General features: G+C 32.8%; 1 protein-coding gene across 1 annotated transcript; it reads right to left on the bottom strand.

Moving 5' to 3' along the window:
- Positions 1 to 516: 516 nt before the first annotated feature.
- On the bottom strand, positions 517 to 2,304 carry LOC110875135 (probable protein phosphatase 2C 24). Its single transcript, XM_022123344.2, has 3 exons — positions 1,789 to 2,304; positions 1,135 to 1,246; positions 517 to 946 (listed from the first exon to the last, which is right to left on the bottom strand). The coding sequence occupies exons 1-3, from the start codon at positions 2,107 to 2,109 to the stop codon at positions 657 to 659; spliced, it is 723 nt and encodes a 240-aa protein (XP_021979036.1). The 5' UTR covers positions 2,110 to 2,304; the 3' UTR covers positions 517 to 656.
- Between the last annotated feature and the right edge of the window lie 10,053 nt (positions 2,305 to 12,357).

Below are 12,357 nucleotides of genomic sequence, written 5' to 3'. Positions count from 1 at the left end.
TATGCGATTTTTTTTATGTTCAACGTGTCGTGTTCAGGTTCATATGTATGACACGATTTTTGGGTTCAGGTGAAGCCGCCAACTTATTAACACAGCCCATTTAGCACCCTAGTAAGATGGACGGCTTGAGTATCAGAGCATGGAGTTAAAATGGGTCTGGTCGGGACATGATGGGTTGACCTACAAACACTTTTTTATCCGTTGTAAGAAAAAATATTTTTAGATGCTTGATTACAACTAAAGCCAATGATAATCTAGAATTCTAGATATCGTTACAGTTAAATTTATTATTTTACTTGTTTGCAAGCGGACACGTCCATATTATTTTACTTGCACTATATGTTGTATGGTCACATCTAATGCTTTTGATAAAGAACAAATAAAAGCTTATCATGGGTGGGAAGGGATCAGAATATGATTTTGAGACTTTTAGGGGACAAGAGAAGGAGATTCCCCGTCTACATCATATTATTGCATTTTTTTAACTTTGTACTTTCAGATTTAACAAAGGCACCATCCTGAAGCATTTATATAAATAAAAAAAAGAGAATAAACAAAGAGTAACATAGCTCAAACTGTTTAACACAAACTATTGTTATGTTGTTTGTCCACCAACTTATTAATTAAGATCATACCAAACTGCATGCAACATGTTTTTATGGCTGCCTTTTCAAGTCCACAATAATAACCGAAAAGTTATCGCTGCTTGATCTTGCCAATGCCTCTTTGAAAAGATATTTTGCGACACGTTGTGTTGGTTTTTCATTGGTGCTTGGAAATTCCCGCTCATGTCGCAGCATACTAGTAGCCATAGTTCCCACAAGCTCTGTAGACATAACATCCCATAAACCATCACTAGCCATTATTAAACACTCGTCCTCATCGGTCCTGGTGGTAAAAGTCACCTCAGGAACCGCGCTTACATATGGCTTCATCGACCCATCTCCTGAAATTGTATAGAATCATGATCAAATGAGAAAGTACTAAATATACATCACTTTTGTAACATTAATAAAATTCTGAATCAAAGTTACAAAACTAGTGAATCCCACTGGATCCAAAACCTAAGAGAAAATGGATATCAAACATCAAAATATAGAAAATAAAACCGCAGGAAGATTATTTTCTTCTAACCTATTGCCCTTGTCATGGCAAGAACACCATCAACTCTCAGTAGACCCCATGTGTCTGGTATAACAAGACCCCCACTCCTGACGATTCTTTCATTTTCATCTTGCCTGTAAGGCTGTTAAAAAAATACTTCGCGGGTGTGTTAGTGAAAATACTAAAATGGCAAATTAATTCCATTTTTATCTAGACTTTAGCAACCAGGTTTACGATACACGCAAAATAGAAACAAAACTACATTTTGTTATCACTTTTAGCAACTTATTTACATTTTAAAATTTATTGTTTGTATGAATTGCCTCTTCAACCCGTAGCAAGTCATTTGCGGTTAATTTTCAAAAATTACTGGCATATTATTTGTCATTTAGTATGTTTCTCATTGCATATATTTTCAAATGAGTTTCAAATACAAAATCCTTTAAACATTGTGATTTATGGTGATGATGACCTAAGTTAACCGGCTTTCATGTGACACGTCTGTGTCACATCGACAAAAAGGTCAACATGGTCAAAACTTAACGCTGCATCATCATCGTATTTGACAGCCAACCAGGTCAGATTACCATATTACACAACTTGTGAAATTTTGATGATTTCTTTTTTTGCCTATTTATGTGATTAATACTGAAATTAATTAAAGCCAAGGAAGGAAGAGGAGACCTTATGATCAGCAGTGAGAGGAATGGTGTAGAACCCGCGACAAAGAATGGCCCTACTATCACCACAATTTGCAGCAATGATCTGGCAAGGTGAAATTAGCACAACTACTGCAGTTGATCCACCTGAAAGATCTTTTACACAAGCTTTATCAACGTTATCATACGCCTTAGATAGTGCAGATTGCCACTTTTTGTTCCATTCATTTGTAGAGCCTTCAGATCCCCATGCTTCTTCCAATTCTTGGTGCAATGACCCAACACAATAATCACTCACCTGTGTCATATCATTTATTAGAATCCTTGGTGGAGTTATATCATCCATTCCACTTAATTTATAGTAGTTATATCATTTTCTATATATGGATATAGAAAATTCCCTTGAAGAAAACCTTAAACTAAGACATCTAATGACTTTGCTCTAACAAAAAGTTAGATTTTCACTTGTTTCACCATCTAGTCCCTTAAAATGAGACCAAATGATACCTCAAATATGTGACCTCAATCACTTGTTTCACCATCTAATTCACGCACTCACTAAACATGTCCCGAAATCTACACCGATGTCCATTAGAATCCTCAATCACTTGATAAGGAACACTTTTAGTACACTTGATATCGCTAGGCTACATTCCCTTTGGTTGAAGATGTTATGTAATTCAAATATTCTCAACAATGAATATAGAGTCACGTAATAATCATTCGTTGACATTATCTTCATTTAGTTTTTGGTAGCAGAGAAACATAACCATGATACAAATCAATCAACGACGTCATTTTTCATTCGAGTTCATCTGTATATTGATTGAATCTCTAGTTTGTTTGCTTTTACTTGATCGTGACTTTGTTGTCTTCATTATATTAACTAAATAAAAGATGATATAGTTATATAACCTTATGCCCGACTAGCTCATGAGTATTAGTTACTAGAACCAAACACTAAATTTGGGTTTTTCCATGTGTATATGTTACCTATTTAGGTTCTACATAGAGGTTATGTATATGTTAACCGTATATAGAGGTTTTATTATCTAAGTTCTGAGTGTTTAAGGAGTGGTACTAATCATTATAGTAAATATTATGTATCTTCGGCTCATAGTAGATTTTCTGATTTTAGGTTTAGGATTCAAGGCTTGCTGTACAATTATCTAACCTTCTATATTTGATGTCTACCATTTGATTAATGAAATTTCTTCTAAGTGTGTATTAAGTGCGGCTGATGCAGGACCGCCTCGACAACCAAAGTGTAGTCTTTAATGAATCATAAGCACCCATTAAGTTAATAAGTCTACTTACAATGTCACAACTCGTGATTAAGTTTATGAAAACTTTATGACTTTCTTATAGCGGGAACATCAATATGTCATACTTTTTGTATGATTTTAAGGGTGTATTAATCATAAATAGTTTTTAATAAAAGTAATTTTCTCGGGCCCGGGAAGCAATCCCGGGTGATAACTTAGTATAACCTTATGCCCGACTAGCTAATGAGTATTAGTTACTAGAACCAAACACTAAATTTGGGTTTTTCCATGTGTAAGTCTATATCCAATCACTCATTCAACCTTTAAATTCATCTTTAAAAAAGTTGAAGTTTCAATATAAACAAAATAAAAGGAACATAACTCCTTTATATGGAAATCATAAAAGAAAAATATATAAGCAAACCAAATAAAGATAAAAGACTCGACACTGGAGACTCGTTGCATACTATATCAAAAAAAAAAAAAAAAAAAAAACTTTGCTCAAGCGGAAGATTGATTCTGTTGTTACTCTCAAGATCTAAGTATTTATGATGCTATGTACCCAGACTTCAATCCAGGATAAAGAAAGCAACTTTGGGTGAGTTTCCATATTTTTCACCAAATCAACAATGCTAGAAACAATTAATCAGAACCAAATGAGTTGTCACCATATATAGGCATGTATCATCTATAAAAGCTCATATTCAACAATGACGCTAAGCCACCTCACTTAACCTTGAAATTCATCATTAATAAAAAGAAGTTGAAGTCTTAGTCTACATAAAACAAAGAATGATAAATCCTATATATATATATATAGGATAAGGATCATGTGAGAAGTGATAGGCTAGTTGAGGAACTTGAGAAGCATTCTGGACCACACATTTTTCTAAGCCTTTCGTAATATACACATATGTATAGTTTAATAGTTTAAAGTTGACTATATACATATGTGTATAACTCAATATACATATATGTATATAATCAATTTTAAACTATACATATGTGTATATTACGAAAGGCTTAGAAAAATGTGTGGTCCAGAATGCTTCTCAAGTTTCTCATATAGGGTGGACTGCTCTTAAGATCCCTACCCTATATATATATATATATATATATATATATATATATATATATATATATATATATATATATATATATATATATATATATATATATATATATATATGGAATATCTAAAAGCTAGACATATAAGCAAGCCTAATGAAATTCATCATTAATAAAAAGAAGTTGAAGTCTCAGTCTCCAAAAAACAAAGAAAGATAAATCCTTTATGGAATATCTAAAAGCTAGACATATAAGCAAACCTATTAAAGATACAGAATCGAAGCTGAAGGCTCATATTGCGTACTGTATCAAGAAAAAAAAGCTCAAGCTGAAAATTGATTGTGTTGTTACTCTCAAGATCTAAATATTATTGATGGTAAATATCCAAACTTCAATCAAATGACAAAGGAAACACGTTGGCTGAGTTTCCACAATTTTCTACGAGTCAACAATCAATAATAACTAAATACATTTAATTATTATCTTACTCTTTTAGTCCTTCCATTTTAGATCTCCTCCAGATCGTCCGTACCTCCCTAGTTGATGTTGAAATTTTATCACGCCCTCTAAACATCAACTTCCATAAGTCTCCCTCTTAATCAATTGACTCATTTTGTCTCGATCTACGGCTCCATCTTCGGTAAACACATGACTTCCATAGTCATCTTCAGTAGACACTATTATCGTACTTGGTTGCAACATCATTGCAGGTACTAATATCACGTCTTCCGATAGTTACAACACCACTTCATCCTAAAAACCCTGAGCGACACACGCTTCGCCTTGGCCGAAAAATGTCTATTCGTTTGGATTCGATTGGTAGTCACGAACTATATGACCCTTTTGACAGGACTTCAAGAGGCTCTCGAACGCCTTTCTAGTAGCACTCGAACTATCCTTCAAACCTACTTCAATCGAACCTTTGAACTTGAACAATAACATAACTCGATCATCTAGAAGAAGGGATAACTTGTCAACTGCCTTCAATCGAATTGAATCAAACGGTTCACCAAAATCTGATTGAGATATTTTTCCACTGCCTTTATACGAGTCTTCTTATTTTGTTCATCCAACTAAACTACCCCAAGTCACGGAGATCTAACCATCCCAATGGTCCTCCCTCGTGACACCGACTGATCCGAACCACCATTCGCTGTCGTACAACACACGTTGACAACCCTCACCGGTTCACCACTGAATCGTTATGAACTGGCTATTCATCTCCCGGAAAACCAAATCTATTTCTTCTCCGATCAACTGTCGAACACCATCAAAACATTGCTACCCGTACCCATCTCACAGCATGCTTTGATCCTAAAACCACACCCAATATACGTAGCCGCTGCCCCACGTTAATCTTTATCCATCGATTTATTTATGGGATTCACAAATTACTTCTATGAATTTGTTAATGAATAAAATTACAAGACTTAAGGGATATAAATAGAGAAAACAATCTAATTCTACTAGGACTTCTATTCTTACTCATACGTATCTTTAAACTATTAGACACTAATCAAATCTGATACTAAAGATAACTCAAATAATAATTAAATATATTTAATTATTATTTTACTCGTTTAGTCCTTCAACTTTAGATCTCCTCCAGACCGCCTCTTCCCGAGAAGAGGGATGTGTACCTGCAGCAACAACAAGATGGAACCATAGGCTTCTATGCTTGGAGCATTTTGGGGTATAGGTCTAACCATCTCAACTCCTCATTTCTGGCATGCTATAGTTATTTAAGTCTCTCGACGGCGGGAACGTATTCCTAAGCTTAATGCGCGAAAACAATAATAAATTAGCTCAAGGAGTACTAAAAAAGGTGTTAATGGAAGTGGGACTCCTGCGGGTAATAAGAAGCTTAAAATGAAGCCCGTTTCTTTGAAATCCCACTATAGTAATGCCAATAAAAATAGAAAAGGAGAGACCTAAAGTAATGAGAAAATGACTTGTAAGTGGACCGTTCGTACCTCCCTAGTTGATGTTGCAATTTTATCACAATAGGCATGTATCGTCTATAAAAGCTCATATTCTACACATGTATCGTCTATAAAAGCTCATATTCTACAGTGACGTTGCACAACTCAACTAACTCAACCTTGAATCAAAAAGGAGTTGTAGCCTCATACCAAACATAATTAAGGAAGATAATTTCTTTATATTGAATATTTAAAAGCTAGACATATACATACAAACCTAATAAAGATAAAAACTCGAAGTTGATTACTCTATTATGAAATGTTTGCTCAAGCTGAAGATTGACTAGTGTTGTAATCTCAAGATTTAAATATTTATGATGACAAGCATCTAGCTAGACTTCAATCTAGGACAAACGAAACACGTTGGGTGAGTTTCCACATTTTCACCAAATCAACAATGCGAGAAGCACTTCAATAGAATCAAATGAGTCGTCAACATAGGCATGTATTGTCCATAAAAGATCATATTCTGCAATGACGTTGCGCCACCTCACTCAATGTTGAAAATCATCTTTAACAAAAAGAAGTTGAAGTCTCAATCTGAACAAAATATAGGAAGATAACCCATTTATATGGAATATCTAAAAGAAAGACATGTAAGCAAACAAAATAAAGATAAAAAATCGAAGCTGAAGACTCATTGTATACTTTATCAAGAAAATATTGTTCAAGCGTTTTTTATGATGAGAGAATATTATAATTAAACAAAGGCGGACAAACAAGAAACTAGCCGATACAAGGGAATGAAGAAAGAAAAATATCCAATTATGAGGTTACAAAGTTGGAATTTTGCCATGTCTCCCGATCTAAATTGTATACATTGCTCTATGTTGAACCAAAAGGAACCCGGTAGATTTAAGTTCTTCACTGACTTTTAAAATAGGAGTTAGGTGATTGGTAAAAACTATGTGGTTTCTTGCTATCCAAATAGGAGAACCGAGCACTATACATTCCTAGCAATCGAACATTCCCCAAGCATATGGTCCGTAGTCTCCAAAAAATCTGAACATAAAGGACACAAAACCGACGGAATATCCAAACTTTTATTACTACGAATGTTATGAGTCGAAATCCGGTTGCGTAAAATTCGCCAAGATAGAATATTAACCTTCCTTGGAGCATAGTTATTCCACCTAGTCAGTTAAGATCCTTCCGGTTAAAGACTTAAATCAAAGTGTTTGCGAATAGCCTTGACTAAAAATTCATCAAATCCCTCCAACACCCACCCCAAACGTCCAGAGTCGAAGAAAGCGATAAGCCACCCAAAAAGGAACATAAATCGTGGAGTTGCTTCTCATCAATACCTCCTATTAGAGGCCGACGTCAATTCCATCCATATCCGCTGCACAGCACTCCACTGATCTGAAACTGAACAATCTTTACAAGATTCGAGAGCAAAAAGACAGTGAATCTCGAAGAAAAAGGATTAATGTCTCCACATCAAATATCCTTACAAAAATACACAGAATTTCCATTCCCAATCTTCCTCCAAATAGAGGATAATAGGACAAGGGCCTTCCGGTCAAGATTCACCACCGTTTTCACCATTCAAGTTCATAAACTTGTTCCTTTCCCAACGGAAACTTCCCACAATGCAAGCTGTAAATTGCTTTTATAACTCTCGGCCAAAGGGCATTAAGAGAGTTAACGAATCTCCAATGCCACAAACCGGACCTTCTTCTTCCTCACAAACCAGACATGCTCATGTTGGGTTGTTAATCCCTTTATTAGCTAATTCCAAACAAAGTTGAGCCCTCCAAATGGGAAAAAATGACTTTGATCGGAACCTATCTATTCCATGTCACAACATTACCCTATACGTTGGCTAAATTGTTGTAATTAACCAACTTCTACCTCGTCGAAAGTATTTTTGTTCCAATTCCAAAACCAAAGGACATTGTTGTTTATTAAATCATACATGTCACTAATGTGACATCTCTTGTTTTGTTCTAGAGCAACCAAGGTTGGAAACAAATCTTTTAACGGGACTTGGTTTGCCCAAACAACTTTGCTCAAGTTGAAAATTAACTAGTGTTGTTACTCTTAAGATCTAGATATCTATGATAATAACTATCCAAACTTCAATCTAGGACAAAGGAAACACGTTGGTGACAATTTTTGACAAATCAACAATGCGAGAAGCAGTTATATAAAATCAAATGAGTCATCACCATAAGTATGCATAGTCTATAAAAGCTCATATTCTGCGATGACGTGCCGTCACTCTCAATTGAATGAAAATGTTTTGAGTAAAGCAGTGCATTCCCCTCTTAAACAACTATTATGTTACATCGCGAGTACACTTTGTGTGAGAATATATAGGGAACTTAGTGTTCCAAATTAGATTGTGTTCTGTTGGCAACTATGATCTACATAGTGACTCTGAGAGTGTCTGTCTTCTTTAAGATCTGTATGTCTTATTATTTGAGTCTTTCATTTTACAAGAATTTGAATTATAAGCTTTAACATGTTCAAGACGAGTGCATATCTTAAACACTGACCTTACACTCTGATCTCTACTCACAAACATTTTTCTAAGGGGAAGTTGCATTTTGAAAATTGTACTTAAACAAACAAACACACCAATTAAGACCAAAATATACAATGTACTTAGAACAATACGTTAATAAAGTTATGAAGAGATTTTTTTATGTGTAAACATGAAAATGGATATTATTGCTATTTTATTATGTCTAGTTCAAGTCATGATGTGTATTTAATGTGTATCTATTATACCATTATATATACTTATCAATATGCCTTTAAAAATTACACCTTTTCTTCTTTAATTATTGTATTTATAACTTGTAAACATATAAGTTTGAATGTATTTTAGTATCTTAATTAGTTGGATCCGGTATATCTTATTTCGTTTGTTTTTTAAGTCAAACTAGCATCGTTAATATCGGACGGGTCCAAACTCCAAAACAATATGTAACGGTCTGAAAAGTGCCTCAAAATCAATGCTTTGAAGGATAAGTATCGCTTTTGTATAAGTAAAACATTATTTCAAAGTGAATTAATTGGATCATGTTGATTAGTTTCATGATCATCTATAATTAATACACCTTCATCTTAAGATATGTGTGTATGTACACACATATATATGTATGTATATGTGTGTGTATATGGATATGTATGTGTGTGAATGAAGATATGTATATTATATACATTTAATTTAATGTGTATTAACTTCAAACATGTATAATAAAATTTAAAGACAGAAACCCTAATTAAAAATGATTACTCAGAAACTAAACTCTAAAAAAAGTTAGGGTTAAAAATAATTTAACTCTTAAATATAATAATATTTTTAATCAGAAAATAAACTCTAAAAAAGTTAGGGTTTTTTTTTTTAATTTTTATCATCATAGTCAGTAAATATCAAAAGTTAGAGTTTTATTTTAATTATTATAAATATAAATATCTAAAAAGTTTATAAATTAATTAATTTACCTGTGATCCACCATGACCATCAAAGACGGCATAGTAATTGATCGGAGACTCCTCCGATGCAAACTCAGAATCCGGCACCGTGCATCCACCGAAACCCTCACACTTCATGGACATGAACGCCGGAATGATTGAGATTCTATCCTCCATGTGTCTTCTGCGCCCTTGCGCCAAGCAAAACCCAACATTCATCTTATCATTCCGACCGCCGATACACATCAGATTTTCATTCTCCGGCTCCGATCCATCACTCCAATCTTCAGCACTATCGTCCGATCCAGACACCTTTTTCCAGTCATGAAAATCTTCCTCGGTTGTTTCGTAAGTTTCAGAATCGGTGGCTGAGATCCTGGTAGGAGACTCGCTTGAAGGTGAGCTGCTTCCGGAAGCCATTGATTGGAGTGAAGGTTGATTTCTAGAGAGAGAGAGGATTTGAAGGGGTTGAGGAGGAGGAAGAAATTGTTGAAGGTTGATGATGGATCATTTATGAAGAAGAATGCATGAACAAGTTAGGGTAGTGTGACAGAGAGTTCATGTTTGAGGGATGACTATCAAATCATGGTTTGACAGCTGGCATATAAGCTTCCGAATTTAGTATGATGGTCTTCTTTTTCTTTAACTTGTTGACTCGAGTGAGTGGAAGCTATTAAGTCAAGTTTTATGTTTTTTTTTTTTTTAATTCTAGGTTAATTTTGTGGAAAAACATAAAAAAATTACTTTCAAATATGTATTTGATGATATATTATTTATACTTTTTATGAAGTTTATTTTGTTATTTTATCATCATCATATTTTCATGATTTAGAAATTTCAAACATTATACATTTAGTTTATCATATATATTTTTATTTGTTATAGTTATTAAGGATATAAAATTATAAAGATAAGAAAACTAATTGTACTTGAAAATTTCAAACGAGTATTTAAAAAAAAAACTAATAGTTATTCCAGAAACCTACGAATATACCTAATACCCGACTAGCATTAATTGAGTGGGGTATGGGCCACAATTTTACAATCAGATACGAGAGTGAGATTAACAATATCTGTCCTATCGGCATTCTTAATTAAAACTTTGACTCCAAAATTAACAAGAACTTAACATAACTGAAATTTACTAATTTATAAATATAATCCTATTTTTTGTTTGTCAACAAAAATAAGTGTGGGAAAGAAAAAAAGAATAGATACTATTGTCGACTTTAAATAAACTTCCTTTACAACTTTTAAACGACGATAATTCTTTCACATGTTAAATATTAATTTTTTAAAAAATAACACCATAAAACGAGTATTTTTTTTAATTTGAGAAGACTATTGCTATAGTTTTTAATTATTTTTTAGCATTTTACGTGATTATACACCAATACGTGATTACATAACATTACGTAACATGCCTTATAATTAGAACAAATATAATGTTACGTGATTTGTATACACTAGGTGATTGTATATCATTACGTAATAACATAACACTACATGATTACGTATTGTTGCCATGCCCCTGGCTTCAAGTACTGCTATCAGAAATTGTGGCTTCGTAGGCTTTACACGACTTTTGTACTTTATAGAGGATCGGATCCCTATATATACGTATAGTGGAGGGTTCAAATGAGAAGAAATTTTTTGTGACAAAAAAAAAACAACCAATAAGAATGCTACATATTGCTTCATTTAATATTTGTATTTAATTTTATTGTAAGGGTATATTGGTAAACTTACACAGATGATTAACTTGTAGTATTTCTTTTTAATAGCTAATTACATATATATTTTAAAAAATAAATAAATGCATTTAAAGTGTTGGATAAATTACGAGTTGTGGATGATAAATTTTGACATGTGTAGTATAAAGTTCGATAATGTGTAAGATAAAATTCTATGTGTGTAGAATAAAATGAAATTGACTAATTAATTAGAGAGAATAATTAATATAGGGAGTTATATACTTTTTTTTGAAAGGAGGGAGTTATATACTATTTAATGTATTACCATTATACTATTTTCTTATTTTTTTTTTTAAATTCTTCTTTTCATTTGATCCTCTCCCTGTACTACCATTATACCATTTTCTTTTTTTTTCTTAAATTCTTTTTCTCATTTAATACTCTCCCTATACGTATAATAGCAATAAATAATGTTACATAAACGTGTTGATAAAAAGAGTGTCTGAACTCCAAGCCTTCTTAACTTGTCAAGATTTGGGTTTTTTTGGTCTTTGGTGGTGGTGGTGGTGGAGCTTTGATGAACATGATGATCAGGGTACTCTTTGGTGGCGTTTGACGGTGGCTGGTGATGACGCGTGTGTGTAGTGCGGTGGTAGAAATATTGATAAACATGTGATGTAGTTTATAAAAATACATGAACAATAACTCAAAGTTAACTTCAATGATTCAAAATATTATATACATGTTCTATGAAGATTTATAATGTTAATATTTGAAAACGTCAATTGTAAACCGGTATATCAATATTTAGTAAATAACAAATTGAAGATAATTTTTATAAAGTTGTACAAATTGATTAAAGACAAACTTTAATTATCAAATTTAATAAACTTTTTAGAATTTTTTGTTCATTGTGTAAACATTTTCTATAACAATCAACACTTTTGTTGTTTTCGATGAAAGATTAGAGTAATAACAAATTTTTTATGCAAAATTTAACATTTTTTTATGATAACAATTCACTTAATTATATATTTATTAAATTAATATACTTTTTTTAAACACGATAATGATTTAGTCAAAACGTTGTATTTAATAGAAGGATGGTTATTTACATAATATATTTTTTTAACCCCAAAGGCCTAAACACTCGGGATCA

The sequence above is a fragment of the Helianthus annuus genome, chromosome 9 (genome assembly GCF_002127325.2).
Source record: "Helianthus annuus cultivar XRQ/B chromosome 9, HanXRQr2.0-SUNRISE, whole genome shotgun sequence".
NCBI classification, from domain to species: domain Eukaryota; kingdom Viridiplantae; phylum Streptophyta; class Magnoliopsida; order Asterales; family Asteraceae; genus Helianthus; species Helianthus annuus.
This window is presented reverse-complemented; position numbering and strand designations above follow the sequence as displayed.

Excerpts from the sequence above, each read along its gene's own strand:
- LOC110875135 (XM_022123344.2), bottom strand. The coding sequence starts at position 2,109 with ATGGATGATATAACTCCACCAAGGATTCTAATAAATGATATGACACAG. Across the intron at positions 1,247-1,788 it reads CTCTCACTGCTGATCATAAG|CCTTACAGGCAAGATGAAAA; the intron begins GTCTCCTCTTCC and ends TTTTTTTAACAG. Across the intron at positions 947-1,134 it reads TGCCATGACAAGGGCAATAG|GAGATGGGTCGATGAAGCCA; the intron begins GTTAGAAGAAAA and ends ATACAATTTCAG.